Source organism: Bubalus kerabau, chromosome 2, assembly GCF_029407905.1.
Source record: "Bubalus kerabau isolate K-KA32 ecotype Philippines breed swamp buffalo chromosome 2, PCC_UOA_SB_1v2, whole genome shotgun sequence".
NCBI lineage: Eukaryota > Metazoa > Chordata > Mammalia > Artiodactyla > Bovidae > Bubalus > Bubalus kerabau.
Genome location: NC_073625.1, coordinates 197,529,469 through 197,552,571, shown reverse-complemented (window position 1 = coordinate 197,552,571; position 23,103 = coordinate 197,529,469). Strand labels below are relative to the sequence as shown.

The following is a 23,103-nucleotide window of genomic DNA, read 5'->3' as shown; positions in this document are numbered from 1 at the left end:
TCAATTACAAGTCTTTGAGCTTCCAACCCTAAGGTTCTTCTTTCTTTAATTGGATTTTTAAAAACCTATTTTGGTTTTTGGTCATTCCACACAGCATGTGGGATGTTAGTTCCCTGCTGCTGCTAAGTCACTTCAGTCGTGTCCGACTCTGTGAGACCCCCATAGATGGCAGCCCATGGGCTCCCCCGTCCTGGGATTCTCCAGGCAAGAACACTGGAGTGGGTTGCCATTTCCTTCTCCAGTGAATGAAAGTGAAAATGAAGTCACTCAGTCGTGTCCGATTCTTTGCGACCCCACGGACTGCAGCCTACCAGGCTCCTCCGTCCATGGGATTTCCCAGGCAAGAGTACTGGAGTGGGGTGCCATTGCCTTCTCCATTAGTTCCCTGACTAGGGATCAAACCTGCACCCACTGCACTGGAAGCAGAGACTTAATCACTGGACCACCAGGGATGTCACCACCCTCGTGTTCTTAACAGAAATATCCTTAGGTCTCTTCTGTGAGCTCTGCCGAAGCCCAGGTGAAGACAAGATACCCGAATCTTTCTAATCTCTCCTTGAAAAACCTCTTTAAGGAACACTTTTTGGGAATTGCTTCAGGAAGGTTCACAGTTGGTTCCAGATTTGCTGGGGAAGAGGTGTGTAACGGAGAAGGCAATGGCACCCCACTCCAGTATTCTTGCCTGGGAAATCCCATGGACGCAGGGGCCTGGTGGGCTGCAGTCCATGGGGTCACTAGGAATCGGACATGACTGAGCGGTTTCACTTTATTTTTTCACTTTCATGCATTGGAGAAGGAAATGGCTACCCACTCCAGTGTTCTTGCCTGGAGAATCCCAGGGACGGGGGAGCCTGGTAGGCTGCCGTCTATGGGGTTGCACAGAGTCAGACAAGACTGAAGCGACTTAGTAGCAGCAGCAGCAGCAGCAGCAGCAGAGGTGTGTAAAGTCAGTTCAAAGGGGCTGTGACCTGGAGTGACAGCCACCGAGGGCCGGGCCCAGCACTCTGGATCCACCGCTTCCATGCTGGGGGAGGGAGGCAGAGGGGTGAAGCATGAAGACTCTTACAAGGAGGAACTGATGTAAACAAAATACTTTATTATTTGAGAAAGAAAAGGCCAGATTACAAAACTTTGATATATAAGTCCTGTTTATTATCATGCCAAAGGTTTACCATGGATTTGATTTTCCATAACTCGAGCCATGTAAAATTGCCAACTCTGTAGATAAAAACAGACAAATACTGGCAAATTCATGCAGTCAAAGCCCAAATAAAACGGGCGAGCGGATGGCCGATTTCTTTCAGCAGCAAGATGTTCCCAGCTGCATGTCTGTTGATGTTATAAACAGCTGTCCGGCAGATAAACAGGTCTTGCTTGAGAAGAACATCCTGTGCTTAGCAGTACTGCAAACGGTCTTGTGTGGGTACGAGACTCCGTGGTCCCCCTTCCGGCTCTCCCTTGCTCACCCTACCACCCAATTCCCCCGTCTCATCACACGGAGGATTCGTCTTCAGAGACATCACCACTGGTCCCCCTCAGACGCTAGTGAAGACTGTCTGACTTGGAAACCAACTCGCTCGTTTACAAAAGCCAGAACACAGGCTGAACCAGGGGTTCCTTCGAAAGGACTATGGAAGTCTCCATCACGATGAAGACGTTTTCTTCACATGAACGGCCCCAATGCCTTCTCTTTCCCATCTTGCTGACCCTCTCTTTGCCTCTGGGCATTCTGTGTGCAAGAAAATAAAAACGGTGGACACTCAACAGAAAGGAGCAGCTTGGTGTCGGGAAATCCTGAGACTCCACAGGTAAACAAGATGGGACAAAATCAGGCTCCACTCATGCCCGAGAGGTTTATTAATTAAGCCTCCCTCCCCCTACACCTTCAGCTCTGCATGGTTCATGGTGCTGCAGTAAAAATAAAACTTTCTTACAAATTACATTTTTTTTCCAGTGAATTACTTTTGCAGTAAAAATAGCTGCTACATAAATCCCTCCTGATCTCTGAAAAGGAGTCGCATTATTTCCAAAAATAGTCTTCCTATTTTAATCATACAGCATAATTTGGGGTGTGGGGGTGGGGCTGGGGAAGGAAATGCCTGGTCAGGGGAGGTGAGTCGCTGGGGAAAACAGTTGAACTAAAAAATAAAGCAAGTTTTGTATATAAACTTATTTCAAGGCATGCATAGAAATGGAAAACATATGCCATCTGTCAAGAAAAATACTGCTTTATAGCTTTTACATTACAATTAAAGGAGAAGCAGAGAGGCCAGGAGAGGCCCCCAGATAATAACATTAAGTTTCTTATAAAAATTCCCAAATGTACAAAGTCCTTGCCATAGATAACAACCTAGGCAAAACAAAACAAAACAGGAATGAACCTTCTTAGACCTTATTCCTGTAGGCATATTAAATGTAAATAATACACACTTTACAACTTCTCTTAATCTGCACCAGCAGATTAAATGTTTGCAAAAGGACGCCAGTGCTCTTGAAAACCAGCGAACATGGCAAAATGCCATCTGCATTCCTATTTTCACATACAGTTATATAATTATTTTAAATTACAATATACAGTTTCTGTTAAATAGGTCTGTTAGGGGACTCTGATAACAATTACAAGGTTACAGTCATATATACAAACTAACTTCAGAAACAGAATGTGTCTTTGCCCCCTCCTCCCCCTCAGAACCCAAGAGAGCTCTTGTGCGATTCCTGGCTGCAAAAAGGCAAAAGAAAAATCCAAGAAGTATGCGTCCGTGACACGCTCGCTCCTTTGAGAAGACCCAACAGCCTGACCGATCCTGTCACCATACAGCCCGCCCAGGGCTAGGCCGGGGGCCCCAAGCTTCTTCCTGGGCCGATAGAATGGAATAGCATCGTTAAGTGGCGGGTTCCCGGCAGCAGGCTTTCAGAAACGAGAAACCGTGCTGCTTTCGGCGAAGAACTGCGGTGTCCGATGGAATAAGGCCACTGCTTCCAGTAGGCGTGCCGGATGCGCCGGTCCGGCCTTTCAGGGTCCTGGGACGGGTCGCTTTGACGGCCCCGCTCCCAGCCCGGGCGGGCTCAGTCCTCCGTGTCCGGCTGGACGCCCAGGATGGCGTGCAGTTCCTCGGGCGTGAAGCCCAGCAAGTTCTGCAGGTCGCACACGAAGCGATACACGTAGCGCTTCCCTGACGTCTTGTGGATGATATTCTTGTCGTAGTAATAGCGCAAACCCCGGCTGAGCTTCTCGTAGTTCATCTTGGGCTTGTTTTTCCTCTTTCCCCACCGGCGGGCCACCTGTGGCGGGGATGGGAAAGGGTGCCTTTTAAAACTCCTCGATTGAAAAAAAGCACATGTGTCTCCCTCGTCCTGGCAAAAACCATCACAATACTGTAAAGAAAACTATCCTCCCATCAAAATTAGTTAATTTTTAAAAAAAGAAAGAAAGAAAAAGCACCCCTTTTGCCCTGATGACAATTTGGATGCATGCTTATTGGACCACCACAAAGGGACCGAAGAGATGCCGTCTGCTTTCCTGCTCTGTATCCCTGGGTATTTATCTGGGAATGGAGGGACAGGCAGATGAGGGAGACGGGTCCCCCGACCCACAGCTTCGTCTGCTGAGGCTTCTCCCTCAGTAAAGTGTTTGGGAGCCAAGGGTTCAGAATCAAGGGGTTGGTCCTGAGACAAAGGAAATGCTATGTGCCCCCACCTCCTGGGCTCGCACTCCAAGACCACCGCGTCCATAGCTGCTGCAGTGGGACCGAGGTCACGTGGACACCTCCATTCCTCAGTGCCTCTGCCACCCTGGGTTACTGGGGAGGTGACGCACCACACTCCACAGGTGCCAGAGACCAAGGGCGCCCCTTGCACTATCCTTGAAGGGCTGCTATGGGACCTGCCCTCAGCTTTCTCATCCAGATGGGCTGGCTCAGCTGAGGAGTGGGGCTCAGTATCTGCCCCCCAACCCCCGCAAGGGAAAAAGGCAAATTTCCTACGACATGTTCCAATGGTCAGGCAAAAGCCTCAGTTTATAGCCTGCGCCTTTCGGCTCAATGACAGAGCAAGATGGGGAAGCCCAACAGTGCCACGCGCACAATCCACGCCAGTGTTCTTGCCTCAAGAACCCCATGGACAGAGGAGCCTGGTGGGCTACAGTGCATGGGGTTGCAGAGAGTCAGACACAACTAGGCCGCTGAGTACAGCATATTAAACTGCTTATCATTGCAATAAGACTCTTAAAGGGCCAGAAATTGTCTCCTGCAGAAACGCTCTCATTTGTATATACTTGGGACCCGTTTTTTGCACGCAAAGCCCATGTGATGGAATTAGGTTTGAGAACCTGGAGACTTGCATCCCCAGGTCTGGACATACCTCGTCGGGGTCAGCGAGCTTAAACTCCCACCCGTCCCCCGTCCAGCTGATGAATGACTGGCAGGACTTGTCGGAGAGCAATTCTAGAAGAAACTGCCACAGCTGGATAGGCCCGCTTCCTGCAGGGGAGAAGGGGGTGGGTTAGATGTTTTTAAACACAGCAAGGCTTTAGAGTCACCCTCCTGAAACAAGAACTGTGAGATCAAGTGGTATCAAGTGGGTATCAAGGTGAAGGTGTGGGGCTGGGTGCTGGTGACAGTCTTGGATACTTTAATGGCAGGAGGCCAGACCCCAAGGTGAGGGCTTCTTCCCCCATGCCTCCTGCTCTTGGGAAAGAGATCACCGGGCCCTTGATGGCTGGGCTTGGTCTTTTGGAGAAAAGAAACAAAAAAACAAATTCTGGGCCACCATCTCCTTGGCATCAAAATCCTTCCCTCCATTTAATTGTTCCTTATGTAATAACTTTCAAGGTTTATTTCTAGAGACACCTCGTAGGACAGGGGTGGGGGCGTCAGAAGGGGCCTTTCAGCACAGAGTGAGGCATGTCATTCTTGGAACCCCACGCATAGCTTTCCGACCAGATGACAGTGGCTAAATTGATCCAAGACTTGGTTGACTGAGTGGTCACTGGGGCACCTAGGGGAGTAGCCAGGGCCTTAGCATGTGTTCGGTGAGGTATAAGCTTTGCAAAGTGCTCTCCATATATTCCCCAAGGCACAGTGACCGCATCGTGGATACAGCTGTGACCTGAGTGACCACAGCTAGCGTCCTCCAAGCCCACTTCCCTGTCTGTGAAATGGGTTACTACCAGCCATGCTAGGCTGCCCTACGGTCCCAGTACTGTCCTAGTCAACCACAGAGCTGGCTAGGCAACGGATGATCACTAACGTTAAAATGAAAACCCACCCACACCGTGGCTGTTTCCCTTCTGATCAGGCCCTGACGCCCATGTATGAAAATGACAGCTATTTTCACTCTCCAAGTAATTTTCATGGCTGTTTGTTTTACAGGACAGAAAAGAAATGGGATATCTGCGTATTCTTATTTTAACCTATTGGATTTTTAAAAGCAGGTATTTTTTAAATCCCCAGTGGCTCCATATGGTCAAACTATGGGATTGGGGGGGGGGTGCATAAAAAAAGGGAAAAAAAGCACATTTAAGGACACAGAAAGCAATTAAAAAAAAAAAAAAACCTGGAAATATCTGGTTCTAAAAACAGCTTTAATATTTGTCCCCGCCTAGAATAGCTGTTACTCAAACCTTCAAAATAAGATGGATCTGAGAAGCAGAAGGTAAACAGTGCCTGGGTTATTGGAGGCCAGCTCTGTGCCCCTTCCCCCACCAGGCTACAGTCTCTGAAATTCCAGGCGTGGCTGAGTCAGAGCTTCAGCCTACAGGGCCCGTGTCCCCCACTGTTCTCCTCTCCTTTTGGGGACCGGCCAGGACTGACCAGGTGAGGGAGCAGCCTGGGGACTCTCACACACTATGCTGAGCTCAGCGACCACGAACATCCCTGTCCATATGGCCTCTTTCGGGTGCAGGGAGACAGCTCGCTCGGCTTAAGGATGACACCGCACGCATAAAACCGGGAGCACCAACGCGAGGTCGTCCAGCGAGAAACGCCCTTGATAAACAAGGCGGGCGCACGCACCTGTGAAGCCGGCCAGCACGGCCGCGGGTATAACTGGTTTGCCCTGCTCCACCGGGTCACTCCGGTCCTGGATGTAGTCCTTGAAGGACATGGTCGGCTTGCTGAGGCCCAGGGACTGGCTGCAGTCGTCCTCGAAGCTCTCGAAGGAGGGTACCCGCTGCACGTCCAGCAGAGACGACTGGCTGTTCCAGGACTGCAGCAGCGACTCCGAGCTCTCGAAGCTGTCGCCGCCCGTCTCCGCCGAGTCGTGGTCCCTGGGTTTCCCTGGCAGAGACAAGCACAGGCTCTGACCCCTCTAGGACAACGCAAGGTCAGGCACGACCACCGGCCCCTCCAGGCGTTCGCCCCGCCGGTGCACAGCAGCTCAGGTTTCTCACTGAGGCGCCTGTTTCTTATGAATAAACACGCTACTCAAGCGCCTCTTCCATAAAAGGCAAGAAGACAGAGACATTGTGTAGCTCCGAGCGGAAGGCTACACCGCACGGGAATGGGGAGCCATGCGGATGGATCTCAGACACAATGTGAGCAGAAGACCAACACGAGAACACTTTGCATCCAGTTCAAGAACAGGAAAGACGGTGATGAGAAAAGTCAGGACAATAGCATCTTCTGGGGGTAGGGGGAGTGCTACTGAGTGGGTGGGGGTAAGAGAGAGCCTTGTGGGATGCTGGCACCCTCTCCATCTCAATCTGGGTGGTGGTCCCCAGGGGTGTATATATATATATATATATATATATATAGAATCCAATCTGAGTTTTATACACTGCATACTTGCGAGTGTGCTCAGTCGCTCAGTTGTATCCGACTCTTTGCAACCCCATGGACCGTAGCCCTCCAGACTCCTCTGTCCGTGGGATTCTCCAGGCAAGAATACTGGAGTGGGTTGCCATGCCCTCCTTCAGGGGATCTTCCCACCCCAGGGATCGAACATATGTCTCATGTCTCCTGCACTGCAGGCGGGTTCTTTATCACTGTGACACCTGGGAATATGCATTTTCGTCTCCACAAAGACATCCCATCACCTGCCTCTACTGCCTCCTCCAACAGCGCACTGGGTGGGTGGAGGACTCCCGCTACGGGAGCAGAAACTCTGCTGGTTCCCCAACACCCTCCCGGCCGGACCAGAGCCGGAGGCACGTGAGGAGCAAGCTCGCTGAGCATCGCTGCTGTGGCCGGGTCCCGGCAGTCCAGCCCTTGACCTCCTCCAGGGGCAGAGCACGGGCCGACTGATTAAGAAACTCAGGTCATGGTCTGACTGTGGCCCCGGGAAATCACACCCCCAGCCCCACCGAGAGTGGCGCTCAGGAGCCTGGGTCTCACCAGAAGCGCTGGAGAGCAGGTTCAGGCTGCCGGCCGGGAAGTCCTGCCCCACGGAGCAGTAGTTGACGCTGACGGTGCTGAGTCGGGCCTTGGGGAACATCTGGAAGTCCTGCTCTGGCCCGAGCGTGCTGGGCGCTGAGGACGCTGGACACAAGCCATCCAGGAGGCCGCCTTTAGGGTAACTCTGTGTCTGCATGCCGTACGGCGCCTGCTCCACGCCAAAACCTATAACACAGGACCGCGGGCTGTCAGGCGACATCAGCGTGATGACCAGAGACCCTACACGCCTCCAACCAGAGGGAACGCGAGCAGACCCTCCTGCTCCAGCCCTCCCTCTGCAAGATCTCAGTGGACACTCTGAGGCTTTGACAGGCAGCTTTTCCACCGAGTCCTCCTCTGTTCTAACTGTCCATCTTCTTAGTCCAGGGCCCTTTCCCAAAAGGCTTGCAGCCTCTGGACCCTGGGGGCAATGCTGCAGGTGGATATTCCTAATGCTTCCATGGGAGCCTCAGGATGACAGGGTCACTGGCTCTTTCGCCTTCCGAGGAAACAGGTCCAGACCAACTAAGCAATCTGCCGTCCAGCCTGTGACCCATAAGTGAGCCTGTCCAGTCACCCTGCCCATGCCCGAGGGGACCACCGTAAGCTGCGCTCACCAGCATCAACCACCAGAAACACCGACCCGAATTCCCTAACATCCCAAGTTCAGAGCAAATGGGGTACTGCTGTTCACATACCTCCTGTGCCTGCCACCTTTATCTATTACACTGATCTGACCCCGGCGATCGGCTCACTCCATTCTGCCCCCTTGCGTTATAAATTGCCTCAACCAGCGCTGGCCAATGCAAAGGTTAACACAAGCCACCATAATGCAACGTTAGATTTTCTAACAGCTCCACTGGAAAACTAAAGACACTGGCGAAACAAGTTTGAACATTTTACTTGACCCAAGAGACAGTAAAGAACCCGCCTGCCAATGCAGGAGATACAAGAGACGTGGGTTCAATCCCTGGGTTGGAAAGATCCCCTGGAGGAGGAAACGGCAACCCACTCCAGTATTCTTGCCTGGAGAATCCCAATGACAGAGGAGTCTGGTGAGCTACAGTCTATAGGGTCACAGAGAGTCAGATACAACTGATCAGAATGTATGCAAGAAATCCATTATCATTTCAACATGTAATCATAATTTAAAAATTATTAAGGAGACATTTATATTAAGACTTTCAGATTGGTGGGCATGAGTTTTATCTCACTGCACATCTCAGTGTGGACCAGCAACACTTCAAGTGACCAGTGGCCTGGATTTGTGAGTTGTGACCATTGTGTGGGACAGTGCAGGTCTAGACCCTGGCTTTGAACCCTTTGTGAATCTAACAGGAAGTCTTAGAACCAAGCTCTCAAGGGCAGAATTCATTGCACTGACCTAACGAATTGCTATTAATCCAATGAGGAACTGAGTTGAGGTGCGAATTTTCTTCATACTGATCTTCGTTCTTTTCTTGGTTTTCTGAAAAATTGACAGAGGAGACAGAAAATTACAAATTGAGAGGTTTTAAACGACGCAACGAAAAAAAGTTCCTTTCTGAATTACTGTTCTACGGTTATTCCAGCACAAAGAAATGCATTTTAGTTGCATACTTAATCCAATGGTATTCCGTGTCATTATGTTTTTTAAAAGTACTAGAGACAGCAACGTATTTTCCTAATGACTAGAAAAAGACTTCTAAAATTAGTGCTGCCATTGGCAAAGTTAAATTTTCTATTGTATAATTTGAGCAAACTAGATGATGTATTGAATTCATCCATGTAGTCCACAAAGAGCTAAATGTTTATGAAGTACCCCCTTCGCCAGGGGCTGGGAACACAGCAATTAGGGACGTGGACAGGTTCTCTGCCCTGGTGATGCTTCAGACCCATCACCTCAAACCCTAAGGTGTGTCCACGCGTGGGAAGAGCTACAGAGAGGTCAAAACAGTGCCATGGACTTCCAAGTGGGACACATGTGTCCAGGAACTTTAAAAAGGAAAAGGTTGGCATTCTCTGTGTGAACTTACTTCTACAAACACACAACCACACACACACACACACACATATCCAGACACACACACTGAGGAATCGCAAAATGGGTCCAACATGCCAACAAACAGATTCAAACAGAAACTTGTCAGGTCAGACTTGTCCAGGTTCAGGGAAAATTTAAGGGTCTTTAGGTTTTCCTGGCTCTCAGAAGTCATAACTACAAAGAGCTGATGGGGGGCCCTGAGATCTTTTTAAGATGCTGAGTCTCTAATAGGTGTTGAAACTCAGAGTTTAAAATCAATTGAATGAGAAATAGTTCTCTGAACTCTACCAACAGGCTTATTTTCTTATATTTTTAACTTGAAGATTCCTATATTTTGCTTTTTTTAACTCAATGTGTTTTTTTTTTTTCTTTTATCCAAAATGTGTATTGGGAAGGTTTCCCACTCGTCTTGATACAGGTGGTACGTTGAGCACTGCTTCGGTCTGAAGGAGCAGCCTTCTGTAAGGCTGGTCCTCCTGTAAGGTTGCTCTTCCTCCTGAAGGCTGGCCAAGAACAGCACAGCAGTGAACACACATAACTACTGCCTGTGCACGGCTAAAGACAGGGTGATTCTGTAGCATCTTGGGCATTTCACACCCATGAAACAGGAACTGGGGCTCTGCACGAGGCACTTGTTCCTGCTTCCTCGTCTCTTTTGGAGAGGGATGAAGGAGATACTTGGCGAGAGGCATGAGCTCATGGGGAGGGCGTCACCGCCCGTAAAGCTCAATGTATTTTTAACACTAGTCTCAATGCTCTGTTTAGGTCTAAATCGACATTTTCTACATGAGAGTTCTTTTGCTTGAAGGCTAGTTTCTGTACAATATTTCAGTGTGTAAAATATACATCAATCACTTCTACATTTGTTTATAAACATAAAACAAAAAGTCTTTGTGGGATCCCATCTGGTCTTAGGGAAAATAATTATAAAATTCCCAGTTTATCAAAGGCATGCTTTGGTTGGGACCAACTGATTTCTCAAGGCTCTGTAAAGTGAGCCCCCAAACACGGGCATCCCAGTTGCCTTGACGTCAGAGCCACATGTATGCCTCCGACTCATGAGGTCTGGCAACACTGAACACCTTGGTGACTAAGGCTCCCACCTTGTGGCTAATGCTCCCCACACACGTACTTAAATGGAAATGAAATCTATAATCACCACCATGGAGCTGACTTGTGCCAATGCCACTTTCAGTCCATCTGCCTTCCATCACTGAATCGCTGACCCTCCAGTTAGCATGCACAGCTCCCCCTATCACTCTTTCCCACCACAATCACCCCGTTGCTCACAGGTACCTTTGATCATCTGCTCCAGATGCTCCCAGAGAATATCACCCACAAAGTCGGGCGCCAGCTCCAGAAAGCGCTCCTTGCCAAGGTTACACAGCACCTGCCCTGTCATGCCAAACCTCTGCAGGTTCACATCCACCAGACTGAACTCATTGGTGGCCCAGAGAAGCCACTGGCACACCTGCTGCTCAGTCCACAGCCATGGATCTAGCAGGGAGGGGAGAAAAGCAAGGCGGTGAGGCCAGACGCACTCCTGATTTACCTGCAGAGCCCCGATGGGCACCAGGGCTCAAGGTGATGAGCCAGCAGATACCCAGGAAGATGCTGAGGTGCTAACAGCAGAGCTGGAAGAAGTGTTCAGAGGGGTGGCTCAGCTCAGCTTCATGAGATCTCTGCCCCTCTTTCCAAGACACCCTAGGCACATGCTTGAAATGATGCCATCTCAAGCTATGGTAGCCCGACTCCCCCTTCTAGCACAGCGCAGGGCAGAACACAGCTCCAAGAAGCAGCACTTACTCTTTGGGATCCCCAGCCGGCGTTGCTCCTTTTTGAAGCCACTGAAGGTGGCTTTTAAGGCTTGACTCATCACAGCCTTGCTGCATGGGGTCAGCAGAGGCAACTCACAGTTGGCTGAGTCTAGAAAACAAACCCCATGGGGACGTTAAGAGTTCCAGCTGGCCACAGCACAGGGAGAATGAATAGGGGAGGAGGGAGGGAGTCTTAGCTCCTATGGAAGAACAATGAGGATCCTCAGTCTTCAGCATCATTCCCCAGAGGAGTGTAAATATTAATATAACCAAAACGGTTTCTGAACGAAACTGAGAAAATATATTATAATTTAATAAAACACGTATTATTTTAATCATTATGTAACTATACTTCTTAAAATTTAATAACTACCCTTATTGGAAAAAAAAAAAATGTAAAGCAACACTCAAGTCGAATTTTTGCCAAACTTCAGAAAGCAGTGATCGACACCTAGGTAAGGTTTCTTTTGCAGGCCAACCAGTCTTACATTTTTGACAACGGATGAAGTTGTGTGGTTTCTCACCAAAAGCCTTAAGGGGTTGTCAATGGCTAATCTGGAAGTGACTTCCATCCATTAAACTAAGCTGCAGGCAAAGGGACAGCAGTTCTGCTAAGAACACATAGTACTTAGCACCTGTGACGTCAATTTTTTTGAAAAACAACCTTCTCTGCATTTCCTCAGCAATTTCAAGAATGATGAATGGCGGTCACGTGACAGCACACTTACGCAAGCATATGCGTTTTAATTCATTTTCTGGGCTCTATTTTTTAGCACTGACTTCATGTGACAAAGTCATCTCTGGAATGTCTCCCGCTAATAACGCTATCATAGTAATCACAGAGGCATCACCTGATGTGCTATTCCTTTCAAAAGGAAGAACACTGATAGGAAGAACTACAGGCACAAAGGCAGATGGTTAAAGATGAGCAGGAATACTTTCTGCCCCAAAACTGGAGGTGGGGGGGAGGAATCTAAGCTAAGGACGTGAACCTAGGATGAAAAGGTGGGGCGCACTGTGAGGTCCACTGGTCTGCGTCACAGAGGGGACTGGGAGACGGGGCCTGGGCTGGCTGCAGAGTTGCAGCAGCCTAAGGAGCCGCTCAGGGCCCCCTGTGGTTTGCCCCCAGCAGGGCACCTCCTCTCCCTGGGGTGTGTCTGGCAGGTAAGAACTTCAGAGTCACCAGCTGCATAAAAAAGAAGTGTTTTCTCCCAGATCCCAGCCTCTGTCTGACTTTTCATACAAAGATTCAAGACACCAACATGCATCCCTTACGAACGGTCATCTATGAACTGAGATCCTTAGGGACATCACGCTCAATTGTCAAGTCTGAGTAACCATGAGAAATTACCATGAGAAATCGAATCCAAGCCGGTTGGCACTTCCTGGAGTGTTTGCTCTTCATTTAGGGAGGGGAAAACCGCAAGCAGGGACCCATCAAAGGTGTCAAAGGCGGCCTGGCGCTGCAAAGGCAAGAGGAAAAGAAAACGGAAACGTTGGCATTTACACTTAGTTAATGACCTGTTTTAAAAGTGGTCCATGGGCAGCCTCACCAAAACACCCTGATTCAATTTGCCAGTTATAAAGCCACGCATGGCATTGACCAGTTGGCACTCTGAGCAGACTTCTGAGAAGATCCAAGTGACCCAAAGGATCTCTTTACTCTGGATAACTTACAGGCACACCTTGGAGATGCTGCAGGCTTGGTTCCAGACCACCGAAATAAAGTAACCATCACAGTAAAGGGAGTCACAGAAATTTCTTGGCTTCCCAATACATATGCAAGTTACTCTTATAGTATTAAGTGTGCAATAGCATGGTGTCTAAAAACTGTGCACATACTTTAATTAAAAAATACTTTATTGCTAAAAAATGCTAACCATCATCTGAGCCTTGGTAATCCTTTTGCTAGCAGAGAGGGTTTAAAATATGTCGAGGATATATGTGACACAGAGACACAAAGTGATCAAATGCTGTTGGAAAAATGGTGCCAATCAATGCTAGACTGCAGGGTTAGCACAAGCCTTCAATCTGTAAAAAAAAAAAAACTCAGTATAGCAAAGTGCAGTCTATCAAGGTCTGCCTGTCATCAACCACAGAATCAGAATGACTGGGAATTTTCTTTTAATGGCCTAATCAAGTTAAATGTATAAGTTAAGCAAACAAACCTAAAACCCAGAGAGTCTTAGAACAGAGCCTGGAGGGACTCGGAGACCACCTCAATCCAAACACCTGGCCCTTCTCAGCTAAATGGGTGAGACCCGCAGGCCGTGTGCATAAGGAAAATGCCTCTTATGCTGTTGTACAGCAGAAACTAACACAACAATGTAACACTATCCCCTAATTAAAAAGAAAAAATCCTATGAGAAATCATAATGGAAAATAATACGTTTAAAATGTACATGTATATCTATGTATATATGTGTAATATAACCAAACCACTTTGCTGTATAACAGGAATTAACAACAATGTAAAGTAACTAGGTGTGTGTACAGGTAATAGTATCTGACTTTTTGCAACCCTATGGACTGTAGCCCTCCAGGCACCTCTGTCCCTGGAATTTTCCAAGCAAGAATACTGGAGTGGGTTGCCATTTCCCCCTCCAAAGGATCTTCCAGACCCAGGGATCAAACCTGTGTCTCCTGCCTCTCATGCCTTGGCAGGCAGATTGTTTACCACCACACCTGCTAAGAAGCCCTACTATATTTATACTTCAATATATAAGAAAATAAATAATGAGGGAAAAAAAGAAAAAAAATGATCCATGGCAAAACAGCTTCAGCTCACTGCAGTTAAGATGAAAGGCAGGGAAAGAAAAATATCAAATGACAAAAATCAAACAAAATACATATGAGAACATTCTTTAAGATTTAATTTTGTAAAAATGTAGTGTATTGAAAAGGTCACTCCGTTACTGCCTCCCATCATCTATGAAGGGGAAAGATTTCCAAAGAAAACAGATTTAAAGTTAAACTACCTACAATTTAGGGGAAGAGACAGACACAGAAAGATAAGCCTGGAGCTGTGAGAATTTCAAATACAAATGGAAAAGCCTGTACTGTAAGAGTCATTTGTAAGTAACAGACAAAGGCCTGATTCATCATTGCCTAACTTGTGGAAGAAAAACGTGAAGAACGGCTATATTTTTCCAACATAAGCTGGAAATCCCATGTCATGTGTAATGCAGTGACCCATTTGTTGAGTCATCAATTAGAAAGTGTGTAACACATTTACAGATCCAATGGTTGGTGTGCTTTCTGTTTAGAAATGCAGAACAGTGAATGACATAAGAGGGTAGGCAGAAGTTGGAGCTTGGCCCAATGATGTTGGCACCCAGCCCCCCAAAAAACCCAAAGCAGGGATACCCAACTGCCCAAGACGCACGGGGGCAGGGGGGTGGGGGACGGGGAGAGGCCAATCATGGACGTGTGAAATACTCATCTCGACTTATAGAACAGCTTATTAAATAGCTTATAAAATAGCTTATAGCAATGCTAATTTTGGTGACATACCGGATAGATTTTTTAAATTCCTGGCGTGGAAGCCGGGCGTGCTGCAGTCCAAGGGGTTGCAAAGAGTAGTACAGGACTAAGCAGCTAAACAACAAAGCATGGCCCAGGTGACTAAGAAATGCCTTTCCTTTCCTGACTGCACTTCTGTTCTGTTTTTAAAACCAAGAAGCCAAAAGACAAGATAAATTCCCACTGCGTATTTCAAGACATCAGTTTCAGCAAGAACGATTTCTTCTCCAAGCCCAGAAATCACACAGGCCTAAGCTCTTCGAGTTTATAGGAGAAATTTTCTCTCTAGAGGTGTCATTTCAAACTTAATATTACTGTAATTTCTTGTATGGTTTCTGCCAGGCCACAGTGAAAACGTCTGACCAGACTGAACAACAACAAAAACCTCACTAGCTTGAAATCTGATCAGTTTCATGATACTCTGGAGAGACCTGTGTCGGTTTTTGCCTCCTGGGGTTTGATCAGACAAACAACCTCATAACGATAGTAAAAAGCGGAACATGCCAGAGACACAATATTATACAAAACACTACCAATCTAAAACCACTGCTTCTGAGACATCTTTATCACAGAACACTAAAAAAAAAAAAAAAAAAAATCAAATCTCGCTGTCACATTTGGAGAAGGCAAATGGGAAATTATCAATTTGTGTTGCTAAAGAATGTTCCCAAAAGGGAGTGAGATAGAAGCTACATGAAATGTTTATTATAAGGGAGGAGGCTGTTTAATCTGTTTTTCTCTTTGTTTTTAAACAGCCGCAATTGTCCCAGGAAGGACAGACTGCCTGAACCCCACGGGCACTGACCCTTCTGATGAGAGCAGGAACAGCAGCCAATAACTGGGCTTGCCTGCCTCCTCTAAGCTCGTTCAGCTCTTTGCCATCACTTGAGGAAACTTCCTGGGTGGATAGAATAGATACCTCCTCCAGTTCTATTCTCTTGAGAATTTATGGAACGTTCCACCTGGTAGGAGCCTCAGAAATCAACTACCAAAGGTCTCACCATCTACAAATTGAATGGTTTCCTTCATATCTTGGAGGATAAGTCAAACAAACACCAGGAAACCCATTTAACAGAGGAAAACACTGAGACCCAGAGATTAAGCAAACAGTCCAGAGTCACACAACCAGTCTCACAGCTAGAACCGGTGTCCTGGGACCCAATTGTTTTTTCACTCCAAGAAACTGAGCTTTCCAATTTTCTAAGTTTTTATTAAGACTCGTTCACTCACCTTGAGTGTCCCTCTGTAACTGCTGGCCACAGGGGCCACCTGGTCCATGTTCTTGATTCCAAAATCATTCATCTTTAACAAGAAGAAAGAAAAATTAAGAGTTGAAAGAGGCAACAAACCAAGGCGATTGTTAAACCCGCACCCACACCTCAGTTCAAGTGCTCCAGCCCTAACAGGTCATTCAGAACCAAATGCCAGGAATTCTTCTCACAAAGGTGATGCTACTCAAGGAATTAAATAATAATGCCGCCTGCAGAATTCCCTTAGGATCTGAAGGGCTCAGATAAAGCTGCCTTCCGGCTGGCTGGGATAGCAAGGCTGGGGGCCTGGGTCCTTCCAGGACAGGAGTGCAGAAGACCTGTTTTTCATCGCCAATTTCAAGGTCGGGTCAGGGTGTAGGAGCTGTTGGGGGCTGTGGGTGGGTGGGCTGCCCGGCCATGGACCACCTCCTGCATGCAAGGGGCAGCCAGCTCAACCTGGGAGCTCCAGGGCCAGCCGCCACCGCCGCTCCTGGGCAGATCCAAATCCTAGAAAGCCCACTGGAAGACCCGCCTCGGAGGCGCCCTCCCCCCATCTCCAAGCTCAGGAAGCACAGAGAAAGGAAGAACCGCGGCTTGAGATGAAACTCTCCTGCATCATCTCAGATTCTCCAGCGTTGAGCACACAAGCTCAAAATCCTGCATTTGCGGGCTGCTCAGCTGTGAGTTTCTTTAAGAGGAAGTAACTCCGACTGCGGACCTGCCTTACTTACTTGGATGGCCTGGGCTTTTGCCTTGGACCCGCGCTGGCCCGTGTGCTAACCACGTGTGACTCCTGAGCACTTGGCCCTGGACTAGGGTGGACTCAGATGTGCTTGCCCTTGGTTTCCAAGATTTCGCAGCGAAAAGTCAGCTATCTCAGTATTGACTCTTTGTTTACTGCGTGTTTATGTAATATTCTGAATGTGTTAGGTTAACTGAAATTAATTTCATCTATTTCACTGTATTTAACTGCGGCCCTTGGAAAACTTAAGAGCTACATGTATGACCTGCAACTGGACAGTTCCCTAAGTGACCTGTGATTTGCTGTAATCAACTGAAAACTTATCTGGGGCCCTAAAACGTTACTGTTTGCCAGGGTAAGTTAAATATTAGTTCGTGAGACAAGTACTTAGATAATCCTGCCAGAGCATTAGATGAAAAAAAACAGAGCAACTGAAGCTTATTTCCAAGTACCCTGGGAAAGCCCCCATGACAGTAACCCACCCTCCTGGCTTCAGGACCAGGAACAGGAGGTCTAGAATAGGAAACTTCATGGGTACCTCTCACTGCCCATTCTGAGGTCTCCACTGGGTGCTGCTACCTGTTTCAACCAAAACTTTGAGTAATTAAAATATTGTGCAATGGATAAGGCTGACTAGCAGAGGCAAACAGCATATTTTCCTGTAACTACTTAATCCGAGTTTGTCCTTTCTTGTTTTCTCTTTATGGTCAACATTATGGCTAAACCAGACCTCCTAAGGACTCAGCATACAGACACACACACACAACCCTTGTCTAGAAAGGCAGTGTGGGAGGAGAGTCCCTGCCACGGGGGAGGCCAGAGACACTGGGTGTGTGTGTGGGGGCGAGGGGTGTGCACGCTCCGTAGTGTCAGAATCCATGACCCCATGCACTGGAGCCTGCCAGGCTCCTCTGTCCATGGAATTTTCCAGGCAAGAATCCTGGAGTGGGTTGCCATTTCCTACTCCAGGGGATCTTCCTGACCCAGGGATGGAACCCGTGTCTCCTGCACTGGCAGGTAGATGCTTTACCACCGATCCACCTGGGGGGTGGGGGCAGTTGTTAAAAACCTCTGAGGGCAGGTCATCATCAGGGTGGCCGGTGCAGGCTGGAAAGGTTTGACAGTAAATAATGGGGGGTGGGGAGGGGGTGTTGTTCTGGATCAAAAGGGACTGCGTCTGTTCAGAATCCCCACTTGGTGAATCCTGTCAACCACAATCAATCAAAAATCAATATACACTACGGATGATCACTGCCCTGGTAGGTTCCTACTTTCAAAGAGCTAAGCCTGAGCTGGGGGACCACGCCTTGTCACCTTACTCAACAGTCTGATATCCCTGGGAGGTAGATGTTATGCCATCTGACAGAGAAGCTACAGAGACACCCCCGTCCCAGGACTTTGCCCAGGATCACAGGGCTACTGCAGGATGGGGGAAGCCCTCAGGGGCACAGAGCAGACCAAAACACCTTGGAGGTATGGCCTGACCTGAGCTCCTCCTTGAGCCAGGATCCCTTGAACGGTGAGGCCTCGACCCTCCTCCCAGCAGTGAAGAGCAGAGATCACACACAGATACCATAAGCCTAGGCTCCTGCTGGCTGACTTTGCACAGATGCAAAATGCTCCTTAATGGAGAGCTTTATGCCACTGATCTGCATGAATGAAGCCCTGTCACCTGTTGATGACATCAGCAAGCCTCAAAACAGGAGACCAAAATGAAAGGACATCTTGGGTGTCAGTTACCCATCTCCTTCTCCTGACTTGCAGACTTTACTCCACATTCTTGAGCTCCACGGAGATGGACCGAGAATAGATGTGGAAGGCCATGGAGCAACCTTGCCTGGTTTTTGTGTACAAATTCTGAGAGGAAAGACAGTCTACCACTCCCATATAAAGAGCTCTAATTACCAGCTGCGGAATAGAATTCTTTTGTTGTTCGGCTTTTAATTTGTTTTGTAAAAACCATGTAGAATCAAAGTGCTCTACCAATCATTTCTGGCAAACACATAGCTAATCAAATTTAAGTTCCCCTGTTTTACTCAACAGGCTCACAGGTGGCTCAGTGGTAAAAAATCTGTTTGCCAACGCAGGAGACACAGATTCAATCCCTGGGTTGGGAAGATCCCCTTAAGAAGCAAATGGCAACCTACTCCAGTATTCTTGCCTGGAGAATCCCATGGACAGAGGAGCCTGGTGGGGTTCATGGGGTTGCAGAGAGTGAGACGTGACTTAGCGTCTAAACAACAGTTCTACTCAACACGGCTTGTGAAGACAGCAGACAGGCCAAATCAGTCCACATAAATCAATTTCACATTCAGGTCTTTTTGCCATTGCCCTATTGATCGCTGCTCTTGAGCAACAACAGAAAAAAATGGGTAAATGGCAGACATGTTCAATTTTAAAACAAGTAGAACTTGCCCAACAACAGTACCCTTATGGGAACAAGTGATTGCTTCTACGAGATTAGAGCACAGGTTTGCATTTAGGCAAATTGGAAAAGAAAAGAAAAAAAAAATCAAACCCTAAGCGCACTTTTGAAGATTGGTTTTCTTTTTCCTTTGAAAGCTATCAATTTAGAGAGAGGAATGACTAATCCCAGAAATGAGTGTTAGACTATTTCCCTGCAGGACACACAGCACACTAGTTTACTGTACTGTGATATTATTCAGAATTTTAATAAACCTTAACTTAGAGATGTATCTCCCTGATTGGTGGCGGTGTGGGATGGCAGACAGCGCACAGGCGCTTCCACTGCATGGAACAAGATGAATCTGTTACCGGTAAATTAACATTAATTACCCCTATCTCCAAAGGGGGCTGCTCATTTCTTTATTCCCTAAATAAACTGCAGGTCAAATACTATTTTAGGATACCGTACAATTGAATACAGGCCAATAAAAAAGTCTCGAGTGCTTAAAAAAAAAAAAAAGCCATATACGCACAAACGCTGTTACCCCTTCGTCCAAAATGCTGTAAGATCCCGAAATTAGAGGCAGCCTTGCGTACCCATAACCCCATTTCCGACACTGTCCCCACATTCACCTCCCAGCATCAAGGGGCCCGAATGCAGAGGTCCTGGGGAGCCCGCGGGGGTCTCGGTAGAGCCGCCGGACCCTCCCCGCGCCCCCGTTGCCTGCCGCCCTGGCAGGGCCCCGGACGCGCCAGCGCAGGTGACCGGGAGCGGGGGTGGGAGCCGCAGTTCCCCAGGTGTTTCAGGCGCCCCGGATCTTGCCGGGCCCGGCGCCCTCCGGTAAGTCACCTGCAAACCGGGGCGCGAAAGGGGCCCTCAGACACCTTCTCTCGCGTCCCCCAAGCCCCCAGGCGAAATCAGGTTCGCCGGGCGCCCACCGGCAGGAGCCACCCCCGCCTTCACGCCTGCGTTTCCTTTTAAAACAAAAGCAAGTGAAACGAGCCGGCGCGCCCTGCGCGCCCCAGCCGCCTCGGCTACCCCAGGCCCCGCGGCCCAAGTTCGGAGCCGGCTCCGCGCGTCACGGCCGGGCCCACCCCGAACCCTGCTCGCCGCCCACCCACCTACCCCCAAAGCCACTCGGCACCTGGGGAACAAGAACCCCAAGCGGACCGATCCTGGGCGCGACCCCAGAATCCCAAGAATAGTCGCCACCCTGCCTGGACCCCGGCTGCGCCCCGGGGATCTGGGGCGCCACTCGCGTCCCCAACTCAGTTCCTGGGTTCCCCGGGAGAGAAGCGGGCGCCGCAGGGCGCTCCCCGCCCGCCGACCCCCGCCGGACCCCGGCCACCCCACCCGGCCCGACCCCGCTCTTACCGCGCCGCTTCGGTCAGGGCCGCCCGGGGATCGGGGCCCGGGCTTCCTCGGTGCGCGCCGGGGAGCGCGGGGGCGCGGGCGCGCGAGTGGGGCGCTCGGGGAAGCCGGGGGCGGCGGTCGGGCTCGGGGCGCTCGGGGAGGCCGGGGCGGACCGGGGACGGCGGGCGGGCTCCGGGAGATCCGGGAGGCCTGGGCGGGCCGGGGACGGCGGGCCGGCTCGCGGCGATCGGGGCGATCCGGGCTGTGGCTGCACCGCGCTCCGCGCCGCCGCCGGAGGAAGTAACCGGCCGGTCCCCTCCGCCGCGCGCTCTTCTGGAGCTGGGGTATCGGGGGGGAGGAGGGAGGAGGGAGGAGGGAGGGGACTTCGGGACAAGGAGGAGGGGCGGAGGGGGAGGGGAGAGAGGAGGAGGGGCGGCGGAGGGGGCCAGGCGGGGAGCCTGCGCGCGGAGAGGAGGGGCGGAGGGGAGGGGAGGAGCACGGAGCCGGAGGCGGAGCCGGACCTGCCCGGTCGGACCTCGCCCGGCGCCTGCTGTAGCTCGGCGGCCGCTCGCGCAGGGCCGCTGCGGACCTGGGCCTCCGACGTCCGGCGCCCCGGGAGCTCAGGAAGAATCTTTCTTTTATTTCTTTCTTTCCCGGGTCCTCTGCTTTAACCCCCAAAGGTGCCCTGGCAGAACCGGAGTAGCTAGCTACCGCCGGTGCCACCGAGTGGCCGCGGGGCTTGGTCCACCGGGGGACTCATTGTGGCCCCATTCTTGGACATGCTTATGGACTTAAGATTTCCGATCGTTTTTATTCCGAGCGTTCTGTCGTGAAAACACGCAGAAATGACAAAGGTACCCTCGGTCTGTCACGAAGTCCCCTGCTCCGGAAAGCCGCTCCCCTCGCCCCAATCCTGCAGCCTCCACGTGAGTGGCGCCCCTAGAGTTGAGCGGTGCCTTGGTGATAACCAGCCTTGGCTGAGCTTCCCTGGGTTGTGCTAAGTGGCTTCAGTCGTGCAGACTCTTGGCGACCCCCTGGACTGTAGCCCGACAGGCTCCTCTGTCCATGGAATACTCCAGGCAAGAACACTGGAGTGCGTAGTCATTTCCTCCTCCAGGGGATCTTTGAACCCAGGGATTGAACCGGCATCTCTTACATCTCTTGCGTGGGCAAGCGGGTTCTTTACCTCTAGCGCCTGGGCTAATCCTCCGTGATAATTCTCCAAGGCTTCATTGTCCTCGCTTTATATATGAGAGAATCGACCCTTAGGGCAAATAACTTGCCCAGTCAGAAAACATACAGATGGGAAATTCAGGGTTGAAACTCCAGTTTATCTGACTTCCAACTATGGTCAAAACTGTGACCGGTACCTCCTGTTTCCATTTTTAGCAGGAAATACTTGAATCTCTGGCTAGAAATGTGCACATTTCCTATTCAGATTCAGATCAGCTTCTCAATATTTTGGTGGAAGATTTAGTTTCCCAAAGGTGGGTGTAGAATAAAATAGCTCAGCTTAGGCAAGGCCAGGGACTGGAAGTTGGTGCATCTCAGAGACCACAGTGCTGTGAAAGGAGAGGGAAATGGGCCTCACTTCTCTGTTGCCAAGGTTCCCGGTTTCCATGGCAACCCTGAACCCAGGAGTTGTTCAGATAATTGAGATAGTATTGCACCTTAATGTTTTCAGGTACCTGAGGCTCTCCAGGACTCACCATAGCATAGGTCAGAGGCCGGGTCTATACAGCTCAAACCACCAGGAGCAGAAACGGTTGATCGTTCCAGCAGATTGAACGGATTCTAATGGCTTCTCTGTGTACATTCAGGCCTGGATCAGAAATCGCAGATAGATAGATCAGGAAGGAATTTCATAAGTGGGATACAGATCCATAGTAAGTTACCATGGAGACATGAAGAGTATGCTATCTTTTTTTTTCTTTAACTGTACCAGAAAATACTCATTCAGGCTGCAGTTTCAGCTAACAGAGGGACTTTCCCTCTAGGCTACTGAAAGCATCTGAGAAACTTGGAAAAGATAGCCATTAGGTCAAGTTCAGTTGCCCGGAGTGGGGCTGCCTTGTCCTGTATACATGGGTATCAGTGCTAGGTGACCAGGGGCCCCCTGGGCCCCTGAGACCCAGTGATCTTTGGGAAGACATCTTTCTTCCTTGAAGAGCTCAGAGAGGAGGGGCGTTTCCAGCACATCAGAGCAGAAAGACATCAAAAGAAGGGTCACAGGATTTTGAAGACAGTCCGCTCATGACAACCAGCTTTCCCTGTGCTCTAACTGGCTAAACCTTGGGGGGATTCTCAGCTGTATAGAACCAAGGGTGATTATGCCAGCCTAGGCTGTGATGGGAGCTCAACACAGAGCCAAATTTGCAAATTTGTCCATCACCTGGTAGAGAGAGGTTCAAAATGATATAGCTATTACATGTCTTTTTCCAAGCTCCCCTCTGTGAGCATTTTATGAAAAATCCTTTAAAATATATACATCAATATATGAAAAAAATCATTCCTACCCTCTCGGATATAAATGCATGAAAACTTATAGAAAATAATCTAGCCAGGGGCGTAAGTGCAGAGCTGGAAAAAGTACAGCAGCTGAAAGAGAGAGGAAGCTCA

General features: G+C 49.4%; 1 protein-coding gene across 1 annotated transcript; it reads right to left on the bottom strand.

Moving 5' to 3' along the window:
• Positions 1-1,076: 1,076 nt before the first annotated feature.
• ETS2 (ETS proto-oncogene 2, transcription factor) lies at positions 1,077-20,822 on the bottom strand. Its single transcript, XM_055569951.1, has 10 exons — positions 20,506-20,822; positions 15,963-16,034; positions 12,562-12,673; positions 11,200-11,319; positions 10,690-10,890; positions 8,755-8,838; positions 7,332-7,556; positions 6,012-6,275; positions 4,360-4,478; positions 1,077-3,282 (listed from the first exon to the last, which is right to left on the bottom strand). The coding sequence occupies exons 2-10, from the start codon at positions 16,032-16,034 to the stop codon at positions 3,067-3,069; spliced, it is 1,413 nt and encodes a 470-aa protein (XP_055425926.1). The 5' UTR covers positions 20,506-20,822; the 3' UTR covers positions 1,077-3,066.
• Between the last annotated feature and the right edge of the window lie 2,281 nt (positions 20,823-23,103).